Source organism: Panthera onca, chromosome C2, assembly GCF_046562875.1.
Source record: "Panthera onca isolate mPanOnc1 chromosome C2, mPanOnc1 haplotype 2, whole genome shotgun sequence".
Classification (NCBI taxonomy): Eukaryota; Metazoa; Chordata; class Mammalia; order Carnivora; family Felidae; genus Panthera; species Panthera onca.
In genome coordinates, this window is record NC_138347.1 from 108254336 (window position 1) to 108282215 (window position 27880).

The window sequence follows — 27880 nt, forward strand, 5'->3', positions numbered from 1 at the left end:
TCAACTAGGGCAAAATAAATAATTGTGTGGAAGCCCTGATAAGTGCTTAAACAGACTGATTCACTGAGACATCAGTATAGATATATCTTGTTTTAAACAACACAGGAGTTCCTGAAAAGTTTTGTGTAAATGAAATAACCACAAACATACTAGGAGAGCTTGGTATCTGAAAGAATTCCATGGTGAATTCTTTTGTGAACAACCACTTCCACTTCTACCAATCCAGGTATTTGCTTTGCTAAAGGCAAAGTATACCTAGCTGCTAACTCTCTGAAGTGAGGCATTAGCATACACACCTAACATCGCTCCAGCTGGGCCAGTGGCACAATTTCCCAGTTTGTGTTTCTATTAAGTAGTGTAAAGTACAGAGTCAGCAAGGGAACCCAGCTGCATCTGGCAGAGCAGGCACAGGGGTGGGATAACCACCTTTAACATCACTTCCAAGCCAATAAATACTTTTGAGAGTCTACTTTGTGCAAAGCACAGTCATAAACCTTATCAATTCAGTTATAGATGTAACTTCCTTTCTCTAAAACCTTCAGTCAGGGCCTAGGTCTGGAACTCTAAAATAAAGTAATACTAGTAATCCTCAAGACTGGCTTTAACCAAACTAGCTGCCCGATTCCTTCAGATTGGGGTAGATGATAATGGAAGAGACTGAGCTTTCTAAGGCTGAAGTTTAACAACACAATAATCATGTTTTATATAACCAGTTAGTGAAAAATTTTGCTGGTGACAAAAATTTTTCAAATGGTTTCTTTTTTTCACTTGATGGCAAACTCTGGAGAACAATTAAAGTCGTCGCTCTCTGGCCGGGTGATACATTTCAGTTCTGCTGATAGAAAATAAAAATTTCTTTCCACCCACCAGAATTTCGTGAACTTATCCTACACCACAAGTGATGCTTTGGACAGGGAAGAAGTATGGTAGTACCAGCTCCAGTCAGTTTTATCATTATAAATAAATAGAATCCTCACCTTGCTCACAGCCTCCATTTCATTTGGCCAAACTTCTACCAGGCTTAAGTCACATTTAATTAGTTAGGCTGTTCAGTTTCTTTCTTTCTTTTTTTTTTTTTAAATGCTCCTAATACCATTGCTGCCTATATGTACAAGTGTGAATAAAAAGAGAATGCAATCTTTAGTCTTTTCCACACTGAGTACACTAACAACAATTAGTAAATAATTAAAGAATAAGTGGTCATTTTAAAACTTGTGTTTTTCTTTAAAAAATTTTCACTTTCTAGCACTTAAAAAAAGGGGTCTTAAAAGTGCCCTATTAATGTCCAATGCTGTTCCCACTCTGTCCTACCCATCCAAAACCTGCTACAAACGCTGGATTGAGTTCATATCAAATAACTTAGCCGTACCAAGATTTTTCAAATGGAAACAGTGTTACTGACTTCTTCATATTGGATAACAAAATAAGGGTAACTCTGATCATCATTAAAAATGACAAAAATCTGAGGCTCAAAGAAATTATCCACACAAGAGTCATACAGGTCGCTGGTGACACTGCCAGGATTGACAGGAGGGGGCCGTCTCATGCCATGACTGCCCATCGTGTATCTGCCAGTTAGCACTTTGGCCAGAAACATGAAATGGACTCCTTTGGATGACTTCTTAGAAAAGTTATGAGAGTAGCTTGCCTTCTTTGCAAAGTAACTGCCTTGTCCAAACATTGTAGCATGCTTTCCACAGACTCGAGGGTCAAAGTTGTGCTTGCAAATTCCATCTACCACATCCTGGGATGTTCCATGAAATAAATGTCTCTCATTTATTATTCTGTCACGGCCAAACATTTTCCTGTTCATATATTCCTTTTTCCTAATGCAAACAGTGGGCAGGGAATTCAGAAAAAGGAAGGTACATATCAATTTAATAGGCAAGACATAGTCATAAACTTCTCTTTATGGTTTCAATGGGGAGGAAGTGTTAAAGTAGTTTTCAAGGGCACAATGTCATCAACGATCATATTAAAAGTGTACACTTATCTTTTCCACTGCAGACAAGAAAAGCCCTTTCATTTTTTTTCCCAACACCTGTTCACTTACTTTGTCTTCCATTTCAAATCTAGCTCAAAGACTTACCTTCTCAGGATGGCTTGTCTAATTCCACTAACCTGAGGGTCTCTTAATTCTGAGATTCCTCAAATCTGCATGTATTCTTTTTGTACCACATTTGTTATTTGAGAGGCAGCACAGTCAAGTGATTAAGAGCAAAGCCTCTGGTGTTAGACTGCCAGGGTTCAAACTCTAGCACATATCTTATTAGCTGTATAACATGTGGGAAGTTACTGAACTTTTATATGACTCAGTTTCCTCTCTGTAAAATGTACACTGCAACAATCCTACTTATAGGTCTGTTTGAAGAGTATATGTGAGTTAATATATGAAAAAATACGAACATATTAGGTTTTGTGAAAGTCTTTACTATTATGTTCTGCATTTGTCATTAGCTACATTAAGAAAAGTTCTCTTGAACTTTTCATACTGCTGACTCACCTTTTATATTTCTCCCAAAGAAACTGGTTTTGGACTCTCAATATTTGCAAAATTCTATATTTAAACTCAGGCACAGTCTTATGAAAAAGATTATAAATGATTCGATAACTTTTGTCCTCTGCAGAAACAGGCACTTGGATGAAGTCCTGAGATGGATGCATATAAACCCAAGTTTCAGGGTAAAAGTTTGCTGAGGTGACCCCATCTGGGCAGATAATCTGTGACGAGGAGGTTGCTTCAAGAGGTGGAGGAGCCTGTGTGGGAACACCACCAAGTGTCCTAGAAGGGAGCGGAAGGAATGTCAATGTAAAACATTCAGAGATAAGCACATCTCACATTATAGTGCTCTATAGCAATATCTAATATTATAATTTGTATAGCTTAAATGCTTATTCAAAAAACAACATAGAAAATGCTATGTATTAAAGAAAAAAAACTTAGAGTAACACTGCCTGTATACAGATAACCTATCCTCCTGGTGGAGAAAACTCTGGAATGTACTGCTACAAGGCAAGCAAGCAAGAGCCAATTTATAAATATCTTTACTTTCTGAATCTTGGACTCCTCTTTTGCTTACAGTTAAAGAAACTGTTTCAAGGGAACGACAATTTATATGCATTGTTCAAACTTTGCTGTACTAAGCAAAAAATCTGCCATTACTAAAGGCTATGTAGGTGGGGGGAGCAGAATAATGGGGAGACAAAGTAAGGCAGGCAGGGGAAGATGACATAAGATATTAAAAATAAAAAAGCTTATACTTTTTGTGTAGAAACAAACAAAAATCAATGGAGTAGGCACTGAAAGCTGACATTTGGCTTTTGCTTCATTTTTCAATATCACATAACAAGAAAACCATCAACTCTATTCAAATTTTATAGCTTTAGGTGTGCTTAAGATTGAGCTAATTAACTTTAAGCTCTAGACACCAGAATGCATATTCTTGAACCTTTAACAATTCAGGTCTTTACATTTTGAAAGATGTGTTTAGATAAGTAGCAGCTTGATGGTTACTTATTCCTGCCCAATTAAATGCTTAAATTTAAGTTATATTTTTTTGGCCATTTTCAAAACAGAGGAAAAGAGGAGAATCAGAGGGATAGGAAATCCTGGCCCTGAGACCCAGATTCAGGGTCAGGGTATTATAACACTCATCAGCACAGAGTGGTCACAAGGAAGCAGTGAGTGTGCCAAATGGATTAAGAAACTAAAATTTTCAAAAGAGCTTTGTGACACAGAGGTTACGACTCTGAATGAACATGCAAATAGTCTCCAAGAGCATATATTACCATCACCCTCCTCATAATCACAGCCACCTTACAGTAATAAGCACATCCTACGGACAGGCTTTTTACACACAGTATCACTACCCTGCAAGATGGCTTGGTTATCCATACTTTTCAAATAAAGATCCTGCTAGCATAATAGCAAAGAACAGAGACAGGATTTGAATCCAGGCCTATCTATCATAGTTTATAGATGCAGCATTCTCTACTTCTATAAACTTCACAATTCATATACATACATATATAGATATATAGATATAGATATAGATATAGATATATAGACACATAGATATAGATATAATTTCTCCCCTAAGGCTTGAAAGTGATGGACGTATACCATGGTTGCAACTCAGGTTTGCCTGACTCCCACTCCCACCACCACCACCACACCACACAGTTTTTTGACTTTTAAGAGATGGCTTGTTAAAGAGCTAAAAGCTACAGAAGCACAACTGCCTCCTCTAACACCCGTCCCCTTCAAGTCACTGTACCTACAACTTATTATGCCTGAAAGTCCCTGTGAGACACAGAGAAGTTCTGGATAGAGCCAGGGCTTACAGAATCCCTCGGTGCTTTTAAGTTCGGGGGTCAACTTAAAGGGGCACTGGTTGTTCCAATCTTCATGGCAGAGGCACAACAGTTCTTGTCCTCTGGAGCATTTTCATAAATCCCTGACAGATTCCTCCAGAGCCTTCATTCACTGGCACATTCTTCTGAAGAGAGGCCCCACTGCTTTAATCAGATTCTGAAAGGTCTGTAACTCCTTAAAAAGCCATCACTACTCTGGAGAAATGGCAGGAAACATAGAGTATAAGCTCCTTATTTTTAGCTGTTTCCTCTATTCCTGCTCTACAAAGAGAGTAAGTTCCAGCCTACCAGGTTTTCCAGTATTATTAGGGATTGAAGTTACCAAAAGAGGTTTCTGAGTTGAGGAAGGAAAGGAAGATTCTCCCAAACCACTCTGCCCAAAATAGGTTTTAGGCTGCTGTCACAGCTGTACTGAAAACCTGGCACTGACCATAGAAGACTCACATACTTAAAGATGAGCCTGTGTAAATCAATCCTAGCCATCCTAAAACATTAAATTAGATTTTATCATCCATTCCTACCTACAGATGCTTACTTTTAACAAGCCAACATCCCAATTAGGTTGAAACATAAAAATGCAGATAGACAGTTGTCTGATGGGACTTCTATACTCCAGTTGCTATGGGTTAGAAATACATATTCCAAGCACAGTTACAAACGTGGCTTTATTTTCTAGGAATGCCGAGTTCATATTTAGCTCACGAGTATTCCAATGACATACTGCGTGCTTCACAGTGCGGTACCAGGCAAAGTTGAAGGGTATAGAATTTATACTTCAGGACCTCTGAAGAATGGATTTTCAGAATCCAAGGTCATCTTTTACACTCTCTTTCACTCCCCTTGCCACTTCAAAAGATGTTTCCTAACCCACTTTTAATGATGATGTAAAAATTAATTTATTTTATCCTTTTTGAGGAGTAGTCAAAGAAACTCTATCAGGCTTTCCCATGACCATGAGGTGACTGCACCGGATAGATGTCTTTTCAGCTGAAATGAACTCCTAAACCTCTAAATCTGAGATTTGTTTGCTTATGCTGCCTCGCTCAAGTATTCCAATAATATTAAAAGAATAAGCTCCTTCTTATCAGCCTCATTAAAAAGCAGCAAGCACAAGAAAAAAAATATGTTCTTTGTAACTATGAGGTGATGGATGTTAACTAAACCTGATTGTGGTAATCATTTTTGCAATATATATGTATGTTAAGTCATTATGCTATATACCTTAAACTTAAATGGACAGAGGTGTATGCCAGTTACAGCTCAATAAAACTGAAGGGAATAAAAAGCACCACCAGGGAAATTCTCATTTATAAAGAGCCAAATTTGCAGGAAATTCATAGATTAAGTCTTCTCTCCCCACCTCTCTTATTCTGGCATTCCCAATTCTTAGGCATCTCTGATTTACTGAGAACTGTAGCCTTTTTGACACCTATGTTGTTTTTTGTTTTTTTTTTTTAATTTTTTTTTTAACATTTATTTATTTTTGAGACAGAGAGAAACAGAGCATGAACGGGGGAGGGGCAGAGAGAGAGGGAGACACAGAATCGGAAGCAGGCTCCAGGCTCTGAGCCATCAGCCCAGAGCCCGACGCGGGGCTCGAACTGACAGACTGTGAGATCGTGACCTGAGCCGAAGTCGGACGCTTAACCGACTGAGCCACCCAGGCGCCCCTTGACACCTATGTTTTAATTTAACTGTCTGTATTTTACTTAAAAACAAAACTTTCTTCCTGGCTAATAAGATTAAAATTGTGGTCTCTCTGACATCTATTTTTGCAGTCTGCCTTTTTAAAAATTTTTTTATTTTAGAGAGAGAGAGAGAGAGTGGGGGAGCATGGCAGAGGGAGAGAGAGAGAATCACAAGCAGTTTTCACACACAGCACAGAGCCTGGCATGGGGCTGATTCCAAGGATCCTGGGATCGTGACCTGAGCCAAAAATCGAGAGTCGGAAGCTCAACTTACTGAACCACCCATGCATCCCTGCAGTCTGCTTTTTGAAACTAATCGGCCTCTATTTTCTTCCCACGAGGCCAGTCTAAATGCCCCACAGCTCCAGACTCTAGGGCAGATAGGAACTGAAGGGCTGCATTTACCCATTCCACTCTGATGAACTTGCTGCTGCTTTGCTCTTTTCTCACTCAAGTGTCTACATAATCTCTTTGATTTGCTAAGCTCTTACTTTATACCTGATTATCACTGTTCCAGACAAGAAGACTAAAATAGGAAATTTTAAAAAGGAAAAAGAAGAAAAAATAGAGTGAATTTCTTTGTTCTCTTATTAAGCCTATGTTATAAATAGTAAGGTGCCAAATTTGTGACGTTTATAGTTCATACTTTTACAAAGTAAGCCTAAGTTTAAAAAAGAAAGGGGGAGGGGTTATTCTACAATTACTTGTTTTAGGATTGAAACAAATCATGTTCAAATCATGTTCTGTAAAACCCCCCCAACAATGCAGTACTCGGGTGAGCATTCTTACTCTCACTCAGAAGCTACATCTTGCTTGATTGGCTCAGCATGCCAAGCTGCTGGTCCCACTAATGAGTTCTACCATCTCACTAGGAGGACAATATGTTCCTAACTACCGGACGCTGACACTATCTCCAGCTGTGCTAGTGAAATCACAGAAATGGCATTTTTATTAGATTCTAAAAAAAAAAAAAAAAAAGAAAGAAAAAAAAAAGAAACCTACAAGGTAAAATAATTCACACTTGGACTAGAAAGAAAGCACACATTTACCCCAAGCCAATATGCATTTCTAAAATCAGCATTACTAAAAATTGCTTTTGGATACTGAGCATTTCAGGGATTTTTATTCATTTGTATTTTTTTTTTTTTTTGCATTTTGTTTTTAATGTTCCCTTTGCAATCTCATAATTAGAATCATTAAGATTCTGTCATAATCTGGGAAAAACAGTTTGAGACTGAAATTAAAAAAAAAAACTAGTAAGAATATAAAAACAGCATCTCTAAGATTGGTAGAAGAGAAAAACCAGTATTACGCTAGGCTTCCCCAGTCCATAAAACCAAGTAAACCTAGTATTTTAAAAATCGGGTTCTAAATATGGTATATCTGACGAGAGTACATAACGATTTCCCTAGAGTTACTAACTTTCAAAGATGGCTATGCTATTGGTAACATGCTCCACCTTTTTGGCATCTATGGAGATGTGCCAGTGGGCTATTTAGAGGTGGGGAAAAAGAAATGGCACTTGGGAAAATGGAAGAAGAGCTCACCTATAATTCAGAAGGATGAGTTCAGTCTCAACCTAGAAATAGGACAGGTAATTTTAGTGAGTGTTACAGGAAGGTGGGCCTTACCTAGCACACGAGAATGCAAATTATTTGAAAAGGATTCTTCCCAAGAAAATTCACTCAAGGAAGAATGGGAGAAAGCAACCTTGGAGGACTCTCCCTACTTGTCCTGGCAGTTTACCTGGACTAGGAAGTAGTCCCACTACATGGAAAGACATCATCAGGAAACTCAGTCTTCACAAATGCCAACTGCCTCATTCCAGATATAATTACTTTTAATTGTGTAAAAATGTTACTTCTATTTGCTTTTCAGTTCAAAAAACCAATTGGATAATCACTCTTTTAGTGAGGTTAATTGTAGCTTATCTGAATGCTACTCTTTAAAGACTTAAACCCATTGAATAACTCAAAATTTCACATTCTCGAAGTAATAACCACGTTAGTCTCTTAAAATTTTTTACTCTTTGGCATTCAGTTGTACATTTACATAAAATAAGAGTAAAGATTAGGCATTCCACTGGACACTTACTGTAAATATGGAAGCAGTATAAAACAGGAGCGGAAGAGGGGTCTCCTTTTTATTTCTCTCCTGAAGAATGAGTTGTGGAGGATGTAGTGGTTGTTCCACATCATAAATCTGACCTCTTTCAGACCCCTAGAGTTGGCTTCTTCAATCAATCGAATAACAGACTGGAGCAGAAAACAGAAGGTAAAGAAAAAAAAAGTTAGAAAAAAGCAATCACTATGAAATATGAAAAATGTTACTATAAAGGCAAAAATAGCTAACCTTGCTGTTAACATCAGTAAAGTTTCAATAAAGTACAGGCGGTCAAATTAATTCCCTTTACACACAGGATTTTTGGGGAGGGAATAGGGGGCAAAGATGCAGAATAGAAAGACGCTCCCTCTTCAGAAGATCACGGTCCAACATAGGAAACATTGAGGCCCAGGGAACTACTCTATTCTAGTTTGAGGCCTTAACAATGTCCTAGAGATTTTTTTGTTTATATTTCTTACGGGAATTTTCAGAAGAGGATTAAAGATGATAGTGTATACAGTTCAAATAAACTAGTTAAGTTCTAAACCCAAGAAATCTTTCAGAGGAAAAACACAGGGACAGCCCAAGTATTCTGAGAATACATTTTAAGAGCTTCTTATTCTCCATGGAAGGTATTAGATACTAGTGACTACTTAAGAGAGTCTCAGAAATTTTAATTCCATTGTGTATTATTAAGCAATTAACATATTAGGTAGTTTTCTTTTGTTATTGCCTTAAAAAATAAAACCTAAGGGTAAAGAAATCAGTTCTCCCTTTTTGTAATGCTGGAAATGAATTTAATCAAATTAAATAAGTCAGATCTTTGGAATGTGAAATTAATCTCTAAAGCCCATTTCATCATTTTTAAAACTGACTCAGAATTCTCATTCAGAGGCAAAGTAAAGCCACCATCATTTTGAAAACCTTCCTTTGTGATTGATGAGCTATTCTTACCATCTCAGACTAAGGATGCATATGCCAGTATTTTAAATGACTGATTTGCCTGACCACAGCTAAATAAACATTGTCAAGTATTTCTTACAGGGGCTTAAGAGTGCTGGTTTCCCGTCAGACTTCCGAAATGCTAAGTGTAACACATGATCCAATGACCACGAGCCCAGGAGCTAGAAATAGCCAGACTTACACCAGTGCTCATTTCATTAAAATTATTCCAAAGAGGCACTGAGTTTGAGTACTTACCAATATAACTACTTGGTCTATACAGTATAAGATATTGGGGAAAACATTTTACCTCTTTGATAATAGTGGTTTGTATTTACGTATTCCAGAAGATTAATGGAAAGAAATGCATCTTCAGAAAGGCAAGACAGAATAATGTTACTTGTATCAATAACACTCAATTTTACATCAATAAGCTCTTTGATTTGTTGTTCTGTCTAGTCACTGTTGTAAAGGAAGAAAGAAAGGACACTGAAAGGCAAAAAATTTTTTAATGTACTTTTTGGAAAAAGAACCTATAAATACCTCAGGATACTCTCTCCATCCAAAGTGGTCCCTACAGAAGAACTTCCAGACTGTGTGATAAATAGAGTTTACATTGCTAGAGGGTGGTGTGGACAGCCTTCGTAGTTGGTCAAATTCAGTTGTTTCATACACATTCATGGCATTCAAATCTGCCCAAAATTCTTGTCCTCTAAAAAGAACCCCCCCAAAAAGAACTGTTAATACATTGGCAAAAAAGAAATGTCTAAACATCTCATCAAACATTAAAAATATGTAGTAGAGCATGTTGTAGAATTTTCAAAACTTGTCTTATTTGGAGTAAAAGGACATTATTGGTTTCCTCATTTTCTACATGCTTTCTCTTAACAAGACCAAAAGTTCCAGGCCATGGAGTTATGGTAGGACTGATGCTATCCCACAGTCACTGACCTAAACCAATCAACATAATCCCACCCTCCCTACAGTGGGATGAACTAAACCCTGGTCTCAGACAATCAGGGGGTCAGTTTTAAGATGAAGCTGACATAAAAAGCCGGAAGTGAAACAAAAGAAACTTCTGTTGAAGACTGCCCTTTTTTCAGAGGCATCACTTTACCTAAGCCAATACAGGAATATATAATATTGCCTGATGAAAGACAGGAAAGGGGTACCTGGGTGGCTCAGTTGATTAAGCATCCAACTCTTGATTTTGGCTCAAGTCATGATCTCACAGTTTGGGCTGACAGCACAGAGCCTGCTTTAGATTCTCTCTCTCTCATTCTCTCATTCTCTCATTCTCTCTCTCTCTCTCTCTCTCTCTCTCTCTCCCTCTCTGCCCCTACCCCACTTGCTCTCTCTTTCTCAAAATAAACAAATAAAACTTAAAAAAAAAGACAGGAAAAAAAGGAAAAAATAACAAGACCCCAGATGAGACCAGCATTGCTATTCTACCCAATATCAATACTATCTTTTATCCTGAAGGGAAAAAGAAAAAGTTGGTATAACATGAAGAGAAAAACAGTTTGGATTAAGTTTAGTTATAAGAATATTTTTGTCATTTTGTTATCTGGTCTGCTGCTGCTGAATCAGCACTTGATAAATATCTCAGTACTGTCAGGAGAAAATCTCACTGTATGAATCAAGATCATTTAAGAATTATAATGGATGGTCCCATTAAAACATTTGTCCTTTTTTTAAATTTTTTTTTTGACTTTTTTATTTATTTTTGAGACAGAGAGAGACAGAGCATGAACGGGGGAGGGGCAGAGAGAGAGGGAGACACAGAATCCGAAGCAGGCTCCAGGCTCTGAGCCATCAGCCCAGAGCCCGACGCGGGGCTCGAACTGACAGACTGTGAGATCGTGACCTGAGCCGAAGTCGGACGCTTAACCGACTGAGCCACCCAGGCGCCCCAAACATTTGTCCTTTTTTAATGAAACTTCCTCTAGTGTTTGAAGCATTTGAACAATTATTTTAAGGAACCAGAAAAATATTCATTGTATTGTTCTCTCTTTTTGTATGTTTCAAATTGTTCCTAAGAAAACATGAAAAATAAAATATATCCTAAAGTAACATCATAGGTATCAGCAGAGTGACCAAGTTTCTAAACACATTCCTTCATTTTTCTACCCTTTCCACAACAGATTTCTAAATGGATGCCTCTAACTCACAGGATACTCCAGATCCAGTAGCACTCACAATGACTGGTTCATGTGAAATCCAGGTGTCTGAACAAATATTCCCATTAATTAACTAATTTCCTTGCCATAAATTAGGATTTTGAAAACTATTAATTTTGACCTATGGGTTTTGTTGATTAGTACAACACTTTCCAAATTCTGCTCTTGGAACACTTGCTTCAAGGACTGTGAATGGGTAATCCCCGTAAAAAGCATTCTGTGGTCAAATGTTGGGAAAAAAACTTGGTTACACAAGGCTAAACAATTTACTTACTACAACCATTCCTCAGTCCCTTTTGTATGCTAAGGTAAATACTCAAGTACCATGATGAGGGCTATAAAGTATCCTTCCAAACCTATGACAGTGCTCTAGCTTTTTTTTCATTAATACCTAATAACATATCTCGATAACACCCCTGGCAAACGTCAGGGCAAGAAAATCTATTTCCCACCCTTCATCCTAGTGTTCATAATTTTTGAAACAGGTTCTATTTGAAAACAAAACAAAACAAAAACTAAGTCATCTATCCAACTAATGGTGCCACGAAGCACATAACTTGTAAAAAGCAGTATGTTTCTTTAGAAAGAGGAAAAGACAGAAGGAAAGAAACAGGTGAAAGAAAGAAAGAAAGACCTAAATAGTGGGATATGATCTTAAAAGGAACATTTATATTTAAAAGTTTTATTTATTTTGAGAGAGAGGAGAGGAACATATTCTTTTAATTAAGTGTAAAATGGGAATAAAACAATAAAATGTAGTTTAAAATTACATTTGGACATTTCTTTGTTTAAAATTATTTATGTTAAATAAGGATATTTAAGTCAAAAGGAAAAGTTGTTTCTGGAAAATTCTTAAAAAAAAAACTGCAACTCCTATACCTAAATTAAACTTCACATCGAATTGCTTTAAACAATTTTCACTTAATTTTAGGAGAGTCTGATTTCATTGAGCAGAGAAATAATAACCTGTTTCTCCCTCTTAACATAGTTTCCAGTATATAAACAGATTTTCTCCACTTTAAGTTTATCTCCCAGTAACTGTTTCCAATTATGAGTTAAATCCTCAGTATTTTAAGGAATTCTTAGAACAGGCCACCTGGATAGCTCAGCTGGTTAAGCATCTGACTCTTGATTTCCGCTCAGGTCATGATCTCACGGCTGTGAGACAGAGCTCCACGTCTGGCTCTGCACTGAGCGCAGAGCCTACTTAGGATTCTCTCTCCCTCTTTGTCTGCCCCTTCCAGGCTTACACTCTCTCTCTCAAAATAAATAAATTAAAAAAAAAAAAAAAGGAATTCTTAGAACAGCAGTTATTATGTTAATATGCATTATAAACAGCCAATGCTTTTTGCTGTTCAAGTACCAGATTTTATTCTGGACATCACTCTAGCAATTTCTGTTTAAGCTTGTATTATTAAGACTTCATAGATAATGATTTGCATGAGAAAGACATCTAAAACTGCAGCTTTTGCCACATCCTCTGTGCATTTCAGTCCATTGGGCATTATGAAATTTCTATGACAAATCCTAATTTACTACAATCAACTGTTCTTTGGATTGATGTATCAAAGTACTGTTTTAGCTCTATTTGATTTTCAATATGCTTTTCTAGACTTTGCAGAGACAAAACAACAAATTTGAAAAACATTAAATTATCTTTTTATAAGATTAATTTTAACACCTGCTCTCCCTTAAACAGGGAATGCTTCAAAAATCCAAAGCCAAGAGTTTCTTTTCTCCTCCATCTGCATCAGTAGAAAATGCATGCAGTACAGATGCCAAATTTTCAACATACACCACTTTTCCTTATCAAACCATTGTTTCCTATTATGAGAAAGCAGTTATGAGTCATGTATGTGTGATAATAGTGATGGTGGGCTCTATTAGGCAATACACAAAGAATTAAACAGATGTAGTTCCTGGCTTCTAGGGGCTTCAAGAGAGAAATAACTAACAAAAACATAAAGCCAAAGAGTCGGTACATCTGCCTATCCAAACTTATCAGTGGCAAATACATCCTGGGAATGAGAGGACAAAGAGTAGGCATGCAGCATGATGGGAGAGGAGGTGACTGGTGTCCAGGAATGGCAGCATTCATTATGGGACATAAGGTGGTTACTGGTGCTCAGGAATGGAAAAAGGTCAGGAAAAATTAAGAGGCTCTACTGCACCAATCCAAGATAGCTTTCTCGAAGAGAAAGAATTTTAGGAACAGTTAAATAATAGGAAATAATGCCAGTAAGAAAAAGGTTGTGTGGAAGAACAAGAAAAGAGTTCTTCAAGCACTGTGCTTTCTGCAAGAGTGCAGACAGGGAAGGACAGGAGCAGTGCAAATAGGTGGAAATGGAAATCTTTCAAACAGGGGTACATAACAGATGAGGGAATGTGAACCAGGATATAATAGGCAATGTGAGAGATGTCAGGCCATGAACTGAGGAAGCCCAGAGTCTCAGAGCCTCAAATAAGAGTGCAAATTTAGAGTATTGAGCAGATGGTGATAAAGGGTCAAAGCAGTAAATACAGGATGTGAGAAGACTGGGCAAGAGAGACAATGCTAGAGATTCAGAGGTAGAGAGAGGCTTTGTAAAAGCAGAGTGCAAAAATCCTGGCAGCTGAAAACCCTATCTGGCCTAAGGGCATCCCCACTGAGGGACAGCCAGAAAAGATTGAGTATGGGAGATAGCCACCGTGCAGGATTTAAATTTGGCTAAATACATCATGTGGGTAAATCAATCAGTACTGACTTACCCAAGATATAACCCTATCTGATGAAATCGGGAACAAAAATCTTGTAAAAAGATTGATGATTTTTCTACAAAGGGAAGAATGAACTTGAACTACTGAAGTATTCACAATTCTGTTTCCATGTGCTTCACCAATAAACACAACACCACACATACCATTGTAAGAATCCAGATACAAAACTAATTTAAAATTTTGACAAGAACACCCATTCTCATAATTTAGATGCTTTATAAAATCGTTTTCCTCCTACTCAACAAATATCTCAACATACCAATTAGATAACAAATATTGGAGAATGTTGTCTTATGTATAGAGCACCAACACCCACACTAAGTCAGAAAGAATGCCCCACAGTGTATAGTCTTCTATGTATACTGCAAATACAAAAAAAAAAAAAAAATAGTAAACAGGGCCTATGATGTAAATGATAATAAACAGAGCTATAATGAAAACAAAACTATTTTTTAAAACGTTCCTGAACAAAATAGAAATTAGTAAGAACATGACGTTTGTTAGATAAATAGTTCTTGGGATTATGCATTTGGAAGCTCAGTAAAGAATATAACTGTTACAGATAATTTCTCTGTATTTACAAATTGTTTGAAACCAAGAAAAGAAATGCGACAAAAACAAAAGCATCTTCAGTAGACATATTAACCACTGGGCTCTGTGCTGGGGATAAGATGAAGAAAGGTTAGTGTCAGTTAAGAAGAGAGAAGCAAACCCAGTGGTACAGTGTGAAGTGTGGCACAATGGTGCTCTGAGTACCAGAGGCAGAGGGCCTACCTCTGCTGGAAAAAGGGTCAGGAAAGGGGATCATGGGGGTATTCTAGAATAGATGAAATGGGAGCCAAGTCTGGCTGGTCATCAAGCAGGACAATGGGAGGCAAGACATCACATGCAGAGTGACTGACATGTGTAGAAGCCAACCAAACAAGGCACGAGAGACCCAAGGGCGTGCAGTACATACAGTTCATGTGGGAGGTCAGGGTTTATGTGCGTGTGAGAGGGATGATAAGAGATAAGACTGGACTGGATAGTTTGGCTGGGCTAGATAATGAAGAGCTTTGTATACTGGGTTAAGAGGTCAGGACTTGATTCTGTGGGCAATAGGACTCACTGGTGGATTTTTAACAAAGTTCAGACTTGCCTTTTAAAAAGCCACTGCAACAGTGGTGGTATGAAGGACTGATTTGTTTATCTTTGGTAGGGGAGGGTGGGGAAGGGTGAGGGGGAAGGGTGGAGACAGGCACTTACTTGCTAAATACTTATTAGCATGTTTATTATTAATATTTATTATTCTATGCTTAACCATCTGTAACTACTAGAACTGCACATGAGACAAACGATGACTGAGAACTAAGGAGGCAACAATAGGGGTGATTTGAGAGGTATTTAAGAGTTAGACTCTAACTACATAAAATAAGATTACATGTGAGGCTGAAGGGAACGTAGAGTCTAGGATGTGTCCCAAGTTTCTGATCTAGACGACTGGATAAGGTGCCATTACATGAGACAGGAATTGCAGGAGTTAGAACACATTTAAGTGGGAAGATGATGCAAATAAAATATAGAACTCAGATTTTAGTAAAGGTCAATTAAAAATGAGTTTTCTGGGCCTACTCAGTACAGTTTTAATCACATGGGTTAGATTTCCAAAATTTGGCTTCTATCCTCTAAGCATTAACTGGTTTCTACAAGGATAAACCTATGATCCCAAACTAACACTTGCCCTAATCAGTTAACTAGACACACTTAATAGGTCCTCTAATAATTTTATTACTATGATGTAGTCTTCTGCTACAGACTTGAGACAGGCATGATAGATGCGACATGTTTGTTGCTGCTGAAGAAATTTCACAGACACACAAAATATAGCTGGCTTTTGATACCTGGCTTTGATGTTTCCAGGACTCATTTAGCAATGCTGGAATATTTAGAAGCTTGCATATCCCTTCAAATGTTACAAGGTGATGAGAATCAAAGCCATGGCATATATAATACCAACATATTATGTGATAGTGGTGTAGTTATTAAACTTCAGAGGACTATGCATTCTAACTTTATGCTTTGGAAACATAGTAAACCATCATTTGTTCTGTTACTAATTAAGATTTTTGCCAACACTGACTCAAATAAATAATACAGAGTTACTGAGGCAATAAAAATTATCTATAAATTCTTACAAACATACCAACATCTTTCAATATTTACCAGAGGTTAGAATTCTATACTTAACTTCTACACTATAACATGGGTCTTGGTAACAACTGGATTTTCCCCCTTTATATCCAGGAGTAGCTACAGGCACAGACATATCTACAAATCAAAATTGGAAGTTTATATTATGATGCATACGACCCTCAGTAGTTATGGGCAGGCTAAGAATCAAATGTTGACAATTCAATCTATCCACTTCCAAGGAGACCCTCACCTCATCAAGACAGGATTGCTGAGGCTTAGCTCACTCCGTAGAACAATTAACATCAAACTTGGGTCATGGATTTATCTTATGGTTCTAAGTACTTCAAATGATTTTTGGGTAAAAATATCCTCACTTTAAGATGATTCACAATGAGTTTCTGGGAATCAATTTTTAAAAAGGTGATCATTGTAAAGCAAAATCCTGACTGTATGTGCTGCTCCCTTGTTACCTCCTGAGATATCTTGGAAGCAGGTGAATGAGATGGCACAAAATTATTGAATGGATGCTGTCTAGAATCACTCTGATCTGTGTGCTTAAACCCCATGTCTGATTTACAAATTGTTAGACATCTACCTATGGTCTTAAAGTCATTCTAGAATGAACACACTGAAATAAAAATGAGAGGATAAATAAGAGGAGAAAAAAGGAAGGCAGGTAGATTTCCTACATGAAAGAATACTATTTTTAAGCTTTCGGAATTCTGTATTCTCCAAAAGTAGGTGGGTAACTAAACAAACACATAACACAGTTTATTCTCAAAAACCTTCGTACTAAGACACATTTGAGTACACCTAAGTGTTTCCTAAACCTTTAAAAAGTACCATACACCCCTGTGCCCTATGCAACCACTAAAAGCAAATTACAATATTCACTTGAGGAAAAGACCTTACTAAATTAAATTAAGTTTTTTGCTTGTTTTTATTACAAAACTACTAGATCAAAGGAAAGAACACAAAAGAACTTTCTAATAAGACGTGGATAAGCCTAAAATCTTTCATAAATAAAATTACACTTATGAGATCAGAAGATCTCACTGCTATCTATTTACAGAGGCATGGGATTAAATTTTGCACTCTGAAGACATCAGAAATGTCATACAGCCTTAACTTTTATCCATGTTCAGTCACATGTCCTGAGGCTCCTAGAAGGTAACTTAAGTGAGACATACTTGTCAACCATGGGCTGAAGAGGAAATGAAACTTAATTTCTATAAGAACAGCTGGGATAGACAGCATATAACAGACTTTTTTTTTTTTAATGTGTATCATATCTTACACTGCCTTAAATTATGAAGTTACGGCTTTTAATGAAGAGGAGTAAATATCCCATTTGTTAAGTGAAATATTTTTAAAACTGTGAAGTTTCTATCTTACCTCAAAGTAGACAATAAAAATTGTTTGCCATGTACTCAAGGCACAATACTGATTAATTTTATGGATATAGAATTTGACAGCATTGAAAGAGGGCTGAAATATATTTGTTTATATAACTTTTCTACTTAATTACAAAATCAACTGTATGTAAGTGCTAAAATTGTTTTAAAAATTACTTTCAAATAACCTCAAACAATTCAGAACTCATTTACACGTAAATGAAATAATTATAAAAATTATAAAATATATCCTCTAATAACCACCAGTAAGATACAATCTATTAGCTTAATTTATTTATAGATTGACTTTTAAAATTACAAATTCCTTTAAAAAAGGTTTTTATTCAGAATTTTCTCAATTTAGCCTTGTCTTTTTGCCTGGTTAGTGCAGATTAACTGATAAATGAGCAAATTAAAAATATACACTTTGATGGCTTATTATGAGAGGTCTCAAGACTAGAGATTTGAATGTATGCAAACTAACCATATAGAGAATTCATCACTTCCTGAGTTTTTTAAAGCAAATTTCTCAAAGGGGGGAAAACAAAAGACTCCCTACAGAAAACATATTAAGAGATACTTTTTTAATTATCTAAGTTTCATAAACTATGATCACAAAACCTTTCAAAAGGATCTTTAATCAGTAACTCTTTCGAGGGGAGAGGGATTCTACAAAACCAAGCTTCTCTGATAGATTCAATTTTATCAATAGACAGCCTAAATTATTTTCTGATGTGTGGCAGCATTTGGACAATCGAAACATCAGAAAGTAAGCAAACAAAGTTCCTTCTGTTTCACATATTCTACCCCCATTCAAGGAGGTCTTTCTTTTATTACCTCAGAAAGCAAATCTAGTATTTCTGCTGCATTTATTTTTATTCTCTCAATGCCTGGAAGTGAAAGAGCGAAGCCAGGTGACAGTCAGAAACCAAAAACCAACCGCAACAGGAAATATTTAGAGTATTTTGTACCATTTGCCCTCTCCACGCCCTGATCAGCTGCAGGAGCTGTGAAGATCACAGGGTGCAGGCAAGATTCTGAAAGCACACACACTACTACAAGCAAAATCACCCTTGGGCCCCTACCGCTGCCGTTCTTGCCCTGACTATTCAGTGCTGGTAAAAATTTCAAGCAAAGAAGGTCACCTAAACTCTATGGCTATATGTCAAATGAGAAGAGGCAGTTTAAAAATCTCTTAATCCAAAAAGGAAAGAAGGTAACGTAACAAAGAGAAATTCCTGTAAGTATGGCCCAAACATATTTTCCAGTCATAAGAGAAGTGCTATGTTCAAGTAAGACTATTCACAAACCCTTCCTTTTGCCCAGAAGCAATAGTGCCCAAATAAAGGACATCCATTTGCATAAAGAATACAAATTTCCTGAACTCTTTCTCAAATAACTTAGTCATGGGAGATTCTAATACACTCCTGACACATTTTGTGGCACACATACTGGCAAATCACTGGTTTCTGTAGAATGTGAAAGGGAACAGTCATTAGCATTCTCACTGTCATAAGAGCTTACCCTTTCATCGTGATGACCATGCAAAGGTTCTTTACTGGCCAAGTGGGTGTTGCCAGTAAGTAAACAGCACATAGGAGAGAGAAAGATCAAGGAGACAGACACATTTCGTTGTGTGGACACAGCAAATAGGAATGCTTAGTTAACTCCCTTCTACGCTTGTCTTAGCAACAGGCTAGGTCAGCAATAGGTTAGGTCAGCAAGGAAAATTTTAAGTTTCACAATTAAAAGTATTAATATCATCAACTTCTAAAATTTAACTTAGTGATCACAGAATTGGTTATAGTTAGCACAAGACTGCTATATTGTAATTCTGCACAAATCAAATATAAACCTTATTTATAAACTACCAAGTTGAATGGAATTTATTTTACATAAAATCCTTTTTTTTCCCCCTGCCAGACTTCAGGATGTATTTCAGAACTTACCCATTGCCATTTTAAATTCTCCTATTAACAAGGAATTTATATTAGAATTTCAAGGCTTTTAGTTCATGTATCAGGGACTGGGCTGGATGAGGTTTAACACTTGCAGGGATATTTTTTTAATGTTTAATTTTGAGAGACAGACAGAGAAAGAGAGAGACAGAGCACGAGCAGGGGAGTAGCAGAGAGAGAGAGAGGGACACACAGAACCCAAAGCAGGCTCCAGGCTCTGAGCTGCCATCACAGAGCCCAATGCGAGGCTCGAACTCATGAACTGTGAGATCATGACCTGAGCCTAAGTCAGCAGCAGTCAGTGGCTTAACAGACTGAGCCACCCAGGTGACCCCTTTTTTTTCTTAATTTTTTTTTTTTAACTTACAGGGATTTTAAATAGAGGCAAGTCTGTGCATAATAATTCCTAGACTCTAGAAAGCAATACCATAGATAACCTATAAATATAATACATCTGATTTTGTTAAAAAAGTTCCTCATACCTAAAAGGTACTTGTTTGCTCCTAGAAATGGTGAACTTTAGAACTTAAGTATTTTATTCCTTTATACAGTTTGTGTTTATGGTGTCACAAAGTTCAGTTCAACCCAAGATCTTAAGCTATTACCTAAAAATTTCAAACCCAGAATGAAACAGAACATGGCTCAACCCTCAGCACTCTTGTGTCTTCCAAAGATACAAAATCACTCATGTTCACTTCACTTTAGTTTAAAACTCCCAGATATATTTTAAAAGAGAAATCCAGCTGCTTTTATGAAGGGAATTTCTTGCAAAACTTAACAGTATCCAATTACCAGAACCAGCCTTATAAAGTTGTGCCAGAATAATCAAAAATCATCTTATAGCTCCAAGTATGTTTTTTCCTTTGTAAAAATATACACACGTACTTAAGTTTTCCTTCCACAAAAAAGGCAAGTGCAACTCTCAAACAGGACACCAGTAATTATTAAGGGTTGCCAATCTAGATCAAGAGGACATCAGGTACTAACTTAAGTGTGATCAAAATTATTACAATCAGATAAAGTATGCGGAATCTGGTGGTCTCAAATCAAAGGATAAGAAATAAAAGAGGTCATAGGAAAACAGTCATAATGTCAAATGGCTGGATTTTAGTAGCATCTCTTGTGTAGCCAAGTTTTGTACGGGCTCCATACTGTTTCACCCTTTAGAAAGAGCCCCCAAGCCTAATATAAAACTAAGGGTCACTTAGAACAGAGATGCACAGACAAAATTTATGAATTTACTTGCTTCATAGTAGAATGCAAATCCAGAATCCAGAAATTCTAGTGTAAAAGTAAGAAAGAGATACAGGAACATAGCAGACTTCATCAAATTGCAGCTTTTTCATGTCCACATATGCAGAATGAAGTCTTAAATGTTGAATGGACCATTATTGTTTCCCACTTATTTATAATAAAAAATAAAAGCTTTAGAGTCAATGTAAGAAAATGCATACTGTATCATGCCAGATAACCTTATAAGCTATTTTCTTCAACTGTCTGATTTAAAAGTTATACATCTTTGGCTTTAGCAAGGTTCATTTTCATTACCATTAATACTTCAGAAACAGACTGACCCCAACCTGCAGCCAGGTGACAGCTGCTTCAAAAAGTCTAATCTGCTTATTGACAAAAAAACAGAAAGGAAATAAATGGATGATTGCTATTGATTCCCATGATAGCTCTACACAGACCCAGTAACTCCTCTGGATTAGTATAGACAGAAGCCAATTAGTTTTATTTCATATGTAAATAGAGCATAAAGAGGTACAAAAAATAATTCATTGGATTGCTTTATCCTAAAGCAGAAGGCACACATTTTGAAAGTCACTTCAAACACAGTTCTTGCTTATGGAGCTCTCTCTTTCTCTTAGGCAGGAATTTTTAAAATAAATTCAAACTCATCCAGCTGTGTATATTCAAGAAATACCAAAAAGTCACAAGGCATAGTAAGTTTCAGCTGTTCTCCTCTCTCCAGTGTTATCAATAACACATAATGAGTTAGTTCCTATATCATCACAGCTGTGCAGGCCAGAGCTAACTTGGCTAAATTAACTATTCTAGTATAGTTCAGTCAGGAGCTTGCTCTACTTTCGATAACGCACTCTTCAAGTCAAATAAAAAATAGGAGCATATGCTCTCGATTATCATTAATATGCAGTCCTCTCTGTCTTCTTTCACAGAGTTCCTGTGAAATCATCTAATGGTATTGTCCCTTGGCCAGATTAAAGAAAAACACAAAAAACTCCTAAGAGCAATCACAATCACTCAAAACTAAGGCTATAACAACACTCTATGCTTAAACCATAACTAGTAAAACTCCCTCTCATATCAATAAGCCTTAATTCCAAAAGAGGAGAAAACAACATTGGCCTCTGAGAAAAATTAACCATGGAGTCAGGGTTTGCAATTTTCTTCTTCACCCTCCCCCTTTCAGGAAATTCAGAATTCGAAATAATCACTGGTCATATTTTCATGTACAGATTACCTCCAAAATATATTCTGCAGAGTGCCTTTTCTTTATGGGTGATAATAACTGGAAGACTATTCTGTATTCTGTCACACTTTAAAATGAATGTAAAATGAAAAACAATGGTGATCTCAGTTGCTAAAGGGAGATTTGCACATCCTCCACAATTTCAATTATCCACAACAGTATTCCACACAGTTTGTAAAGCTCTTTCAAAATTGCTTAGTCCTGCCATTTAGTATCATTTTCTACTAAGGATGAGTGCCTAAGCTGTCAGAGACTATGTTTTCTTAATCTAAAACACAACATTCAATGTTGTTTTCTTAACTGTGTATTTGGAATCTGGAAATTCTCCAAAGCCCATCCCGTGTACAAAAGAAGCCTTGGCATCTAAATATGGGGAGTTCATACATACAACTACTTTCAGTTGATGTCAGCAATAAACATCTAGAGATATATAAAAGCAGAGTGAAAAAGCGAAGTGGGATTGTATCATAATTTGGGATAAAGACAAAACTCGAAAAGAATAATTAAAATAATTTCACTATAATAAACCAAGTAAGCATTTACTATTGAAATCCTCTTTTTAAAACATTTTTAGCATCTAGACATCTTGACTAAAGAGTTGGAAGAGACCTGTGAACTTATCTGGCTCAACTTCCTTTCCAATTTCATTCTTGAGAATAAAATAAATACTGTACATCTAATTTGGATTAAATTAGATGTTAAATCCAATCCATTTGCAAAACAAAGAATTTCATCTGCAGTTTTGAGACTACGAACTTTTATCTCTGCTAGAGACCCAGAACTATGAACTCTTCCCAAGTTCCATACATACAATGAAGTATCTCACGGATATAGCATATAATAATGATCTACCAAGTCGTATAAACTGCTGAAAATAAGTGGGAAAAACAACTGCCATTCATTGTTTCTGCATCCGAAGACTGCTAGGCCAGACTTGGACATATACACAGCTGAACACACACTTCCTGGTTATGTGCAATCTGTACAGATAGACCAGCTTTACAGGCCTGACCACAGAGATTAATAGCTTTAGCCAAATAATGTGGTAACCATGTGAACCTGGGCTGCTCCAGCTTGTTTGTGAATCTCTCAGCAAGGCTCAACATGCCGTTATCTGCATCTTGTTGCCAGGAAACACAACATCGCTTCGGAATACAAGGAAAACCAGGTTGCAATGACCACAGGTCAACTTCCCAAAAGCCTAATTTTTGACACTTAGCTATCTACAATCTTATATTTCTTACTGTTGTCTATGGAGAACTTCACTTTACTAGTAATTAACTGTTAATACTTTTTTGCTATTTTTAGCAGAGCAGGACCACTTACTACCATTAACAATGCAGCAGCAGAATTAGTAATTACAATAATTCACTGACACTTTTGCTCTTCAGTGTCAAATAAATATTAGTTTACTTCATTAAAAAAGACTTGGAAATCAAGCACTCACTGCAACTACTTTGTAAATTATCCAACACTGTATGCCTATAGGCCTATAGCTTTATCTAATTTTTCAGCCAAGTAATTTTACCAGAGAATAAAATACCTGATCTAAGAGAGTTCTTGGATTTTCTGAGATCAAAATCCCTGTCTTGCTTTGCTCATGGTAACAGAATGTAATGCGTTGGACAATAGTCCTGCTAGTTTCTTCCTGACCAATTCAAACAGATAGAAACTTAATGTACCAAGATGCTGAAGTACTCAGCAGACTGGAAATTTGCTTCATAAGAGTGAAGTAGGAGGCCACTGTTCTGCAGTTTTGCAATCTGGAGATGGAAGGATTACAGTGGCTTTGAGAATATGTAAAATTAATTACCCTTGACATACCAATTAGAATTGCTAGCTCATGGGCAACAGAGATTTTGGACAATACCTTATTAAAAAAAGATTTTTAAGATAAAATGGAAAACATTTTTCTCTCTTCCAATGCTGGCTTAAAAAAAAAAAAAAAAAGAAAGAAAGTTAAATGTACTTAGCTTTATTGCAGGATCTAAGAATTTTGCTACCCAAGCAAGATAGAATCTTGAAAACCTAGTATTAATAAATGTATTGTCTTGATAACATCTTGATTTTCCTGATCAGGAAAGCTACATTCTTAGTATTATCTTACTTTTATCCCAAGGGGCTTCTATATAACAATGCCTTAAACTTGGGCCTTATATTGTTTCTCATTTTATCCCATGCATCCCTTTTGAAACAAATGATGCAAAGTTCTAGTCTCATAATTAAGTTGCTAAAAAGACACACAGATCTGTGTACTATACAACTGACATAATGCAATATCAAAAGAAAACCACTTACCTAATACTAAAAGGGAACAAATTAAAAAACAAAACAAAACAAAAAACCTGGTTTCTACAATACCAACAATGCCCTGGCACTATGTTAGAACACAGAAGGTTAACATCAAGACTAACAAAATTAGACAACTTGGAAACGTTTACCGACACCATTTGATTGCTGGCTCTCCAGACACTTGGGTTAGTGTAACCCAACTTATCTGTGAACAAAGATGACTCTTAAGAAAGTTTTCTCTCAGACTTGTGGGTTAGGATTCTCAGCATATTTTTCCTTTCTATGGGTCATGCCTCTCAGTACTGTATCAGGCCATTCATTATCTGTGAAGCTGTCAGGTTGCCCTCATTGTCTCCCAAGTCAGGTAGCATGGACAGATGTGTTCTTCTCCCCTCATAGAATTTTAATCCTTTCTCTTGGTCATAGACAAATAGCTAGTAACATCACATACTTTAACTCCTAGACTACAGGAGAAACAAATTTGAAATGTAAAGATTAAGGCTTACTACACAGCCATTTTTACACTAGCAACTTCACACATGGCAACTACCATTTCTTTCAATTTATACTCAATTAAGTAAGAATTCAGATGTGGAAATTTCAGGTCCCTATCAGTGAATTTGCACTAAAAGAACTGAATTATTTACATACATGTCTTGCATACAAAACTTGAGGATAACTGTTTTTTATGTAAATGATAAATCAACATATCTATTAACATAAAATTTCCCTGTAAATCAACATATCTGTTTACATAAAATTTCCCTTCAACTCACTGCTCAGGTCTAAGAAAACAGCCTGAATTGTAGAACAATTTTCTCTACAAGGTAAACAGAATAATAAACTTAAAGGTAGAAAGACTTAAGGAAACTTAAAAAAGAAAAAAAAATTAATGTTTGGGCATGATTCAGAAGTTTGGGAAGAAGCTCACAGAAAAACCATACCATTCAAAATGGAAAGAGGGACACAGATATCTCCAAATGATAGTATTTTCCTTTAAAAAACTAGCAGCTACTCAACATGCAAAACTTTAAAATTAAATAAATTTGGTATTCATTATTTGTGCTACAGTAAGATTAACCTTGGATTTTCTTTCAAAAGCAAGCTCTTTTGTGTGATTAAAACAGTATCTGATTTACAACATTCAATGTATATGCAACTTCTCTGGCACACACATACTGTACAGAGTGACATATGGATTGTTCAAGTCATAAAACTTCATAATCTGGTTAGGTGAATACTCTGCATTAAACCAACATGAAAAACCAGGTTAGCATACAGCCGAAAGAGTAACAGTAAAGAAAAGAATAAAACCTGTTAGGTTACTACTGAAAGAAACTACCCTACTAATAAGCATTTAGCCTCTTGACCTTCTCTATAGGATTTAACAATAGTTTTAAAGTAGTTATAAATACATACCCATACTTCATTCTCATTCTATCATTCTCTGGGTTACAGTAAAATCTTTCCAAGTGTTCCTGGGAATCAGTGGATACACTCTGCCACTTTTGAGTAGTTGTCCTCTTGATCTGCCAATGATATGGCAAGACCGTGTGGTGCTTCAAACAATCCCTGCCATAAATACAAGTGCCTTGCAAAAAGTCCATGCAAATTTCAATTCCATTCTCTTGGTGAGTGTGGTACTGTAGCTGGTTCACCAGCTCAAACACAAGGTCAAGGGAAGCCTCTTCACTTTTGTCCTGAAAAAGCTCGGTACTCAACTTATCACTGGTGTCCAAAATGTACTGGATTGTAAAATTGTTGTCTTGGAAAACCCCTGGAATGTAATCCATGACTTTGTCTATGCAGTCAGGACTAGTAGGAACATCACTTGAAACGGGGTGCAAAAGGTCAGTCTGGAAGTGCCCTGCTGTAGAATCTGCCACCGTCCCACTGATAGCTTCCGGTGGAAAGCTGTGATCCTGGATTGGAACCACTTGTTCTGGAGTATCAGTGGAAGGATGAGCTTCTGGTATTTGGCCCCCAACATTTGTGCCATCAGGAATCAGGACAGACATACTGTTTTCCGCTGGTGCACATGATGGATTGATTTCCAGGGGTTTTTTCACAATAGGTTCATGTAAGCTGCTCTCATCTGCACTCTGGTTTCTAGATCTAAAAACGCCATCAAGTGAGCCAGATTCTAGCAAAGTATTTAAAATTGGCCTCAAAGACCTCAGGGTTCCAGTTCCCAATCTCTTCTGTTCCTTTTTCTTAAAACAAGTCTTCAATGGAGTGATCTTCTCAGAGAGTCTCATTTGGCATGAAAAGTCATCAGGAGGAGAGGGAGGCTGCACTACACAGTCTGGCTCAGGTTCGGTGGTTTCCATTTCCATGGTGTGGATGAGCTCCAATTGCTCCTCAGAGTCTAAAAATCCTACCAGGAAAGGAAAGAAGATGATCATTTGCAAGCTGACAACAACTGAATCCCATTCATTCATCAAAATGTTTTGTTTTAGTCTGTGACTAAGTCCCTGAAGTCACTCCTCTTATACCATATTTCATCTTTATGGGTCAATTTTAAATTTTAATGAGAAATTAAGGTTCCAAAGCAGCCAAGGCTATTCAAAAGCCCATAGCAGGTAAAGGTAAAGAGATAGTATCTTCCAATAGACTCTTGACATTTATTTGTGGACAATATATGATTGGTAATTCTGCTGGAGTATCAGTTTTTACTGTAAGTCTAGGGTGGGGTTGGGGGGTGAGGTGTAGAAATAAGTGTGGCTAACTGATGACAGCAGGGAAACCACAACTTCTCTGGTTTGTGGTTCTCTTCACAGTTGTTTATCACCTATCTCACGAGGTGACAAAACGGTTTCTTTGTAAAAAAAAAAAAAAAAAAAAAAAGAAAAAAGAAAAAAGGAAAAAAAAAGTTCACCAAATTAAAGATTAACTTCAAAGTTAAATAGTGAGTGAATTTAAAGCATGAGGATCTACCCAGGAAACAGGGGCTCTCAATGGAAATATTATGTGGGAGAAAGCCAGGAGCATGTTGAAGCACTTCTAAGTTCGAATATATTCCTGAAGAATGTTAAAGGTCTACTTTTACAATCCCCAAAACATTACCACTATTGGAGAAGGAATACCAGTTGCTTGTTTAGCAACAGAAGCTACATTAGCAGCAACCACTATAGGCTGTTTTAGAGACCAAACACAACTTCTTAATTGCAAAAGGGCTTCCTTGTCCTTGTCTTCAGAAATGACACATATATGACTTTATCTATTAAAGCAAATGAAGCCATATTATAGAAAAATAATGCAAGAATATAAAACACACACACCAAATATCAGCTTCCTAATGAGCTACTCAAACCAAAAAGGTGCTCTCTTCAAAGAATCAGACCCCTTGAAAAAAACTAGAACTTAAAGTCAAAAGCAAAGAAAACTCTGTAAAATGACAAATATCATCGTCTCCTCCTTAGCACTGTAGGAGGTAGAAAAAAGCTGGTTATAAGCAATTAATCTCTCTCTCTCTCTCTCTCTCTCTCAGCCAACAGACTAAAAGAAAAAGAGATCATTGATGCAA

General features: G+C 36.7%; 1 protein-coding gene across 1 annotated transcript in view; it reads right to left on the reverse strand.

Moving 5' to 3' along the window:
* Positions 1-1053: 1053 nt before the first annotated feature.
* The window catches only part of TIPARP (TCDD inducible poly(ADP-ribose) polymerase), a 29183-nt gene continuing 2356 nt past the window's right edge, over positions 1054-27880 (reverse strand). Inside the window, exons 2-6 of the mRNA XM_060639048.3 lie at positions 25774-26731; positions 9651-9819; positions 8157-8317; positions 2504-2782; positions 1054-1826 (exon numbers count right to left, since the gene is read on the reverse strand). Of these exons, the coding sequence (XP_060495031.1) occupies positions 1379-1826; positions 2504-2782; positions 8157-8317; positions 9651-9819; positions 25774-26690 (1974 nt within the window). The 5' untranslated portion in view covers positions 26691-26731 and the 3' untranslated portion in view covers positions 1054-1378. The remainder of the gene's footprint in view (positions 1827-2503; positions 2783-8156; positions 8318-9650; positions 9820-25773; positions 26732-27880) is intronic.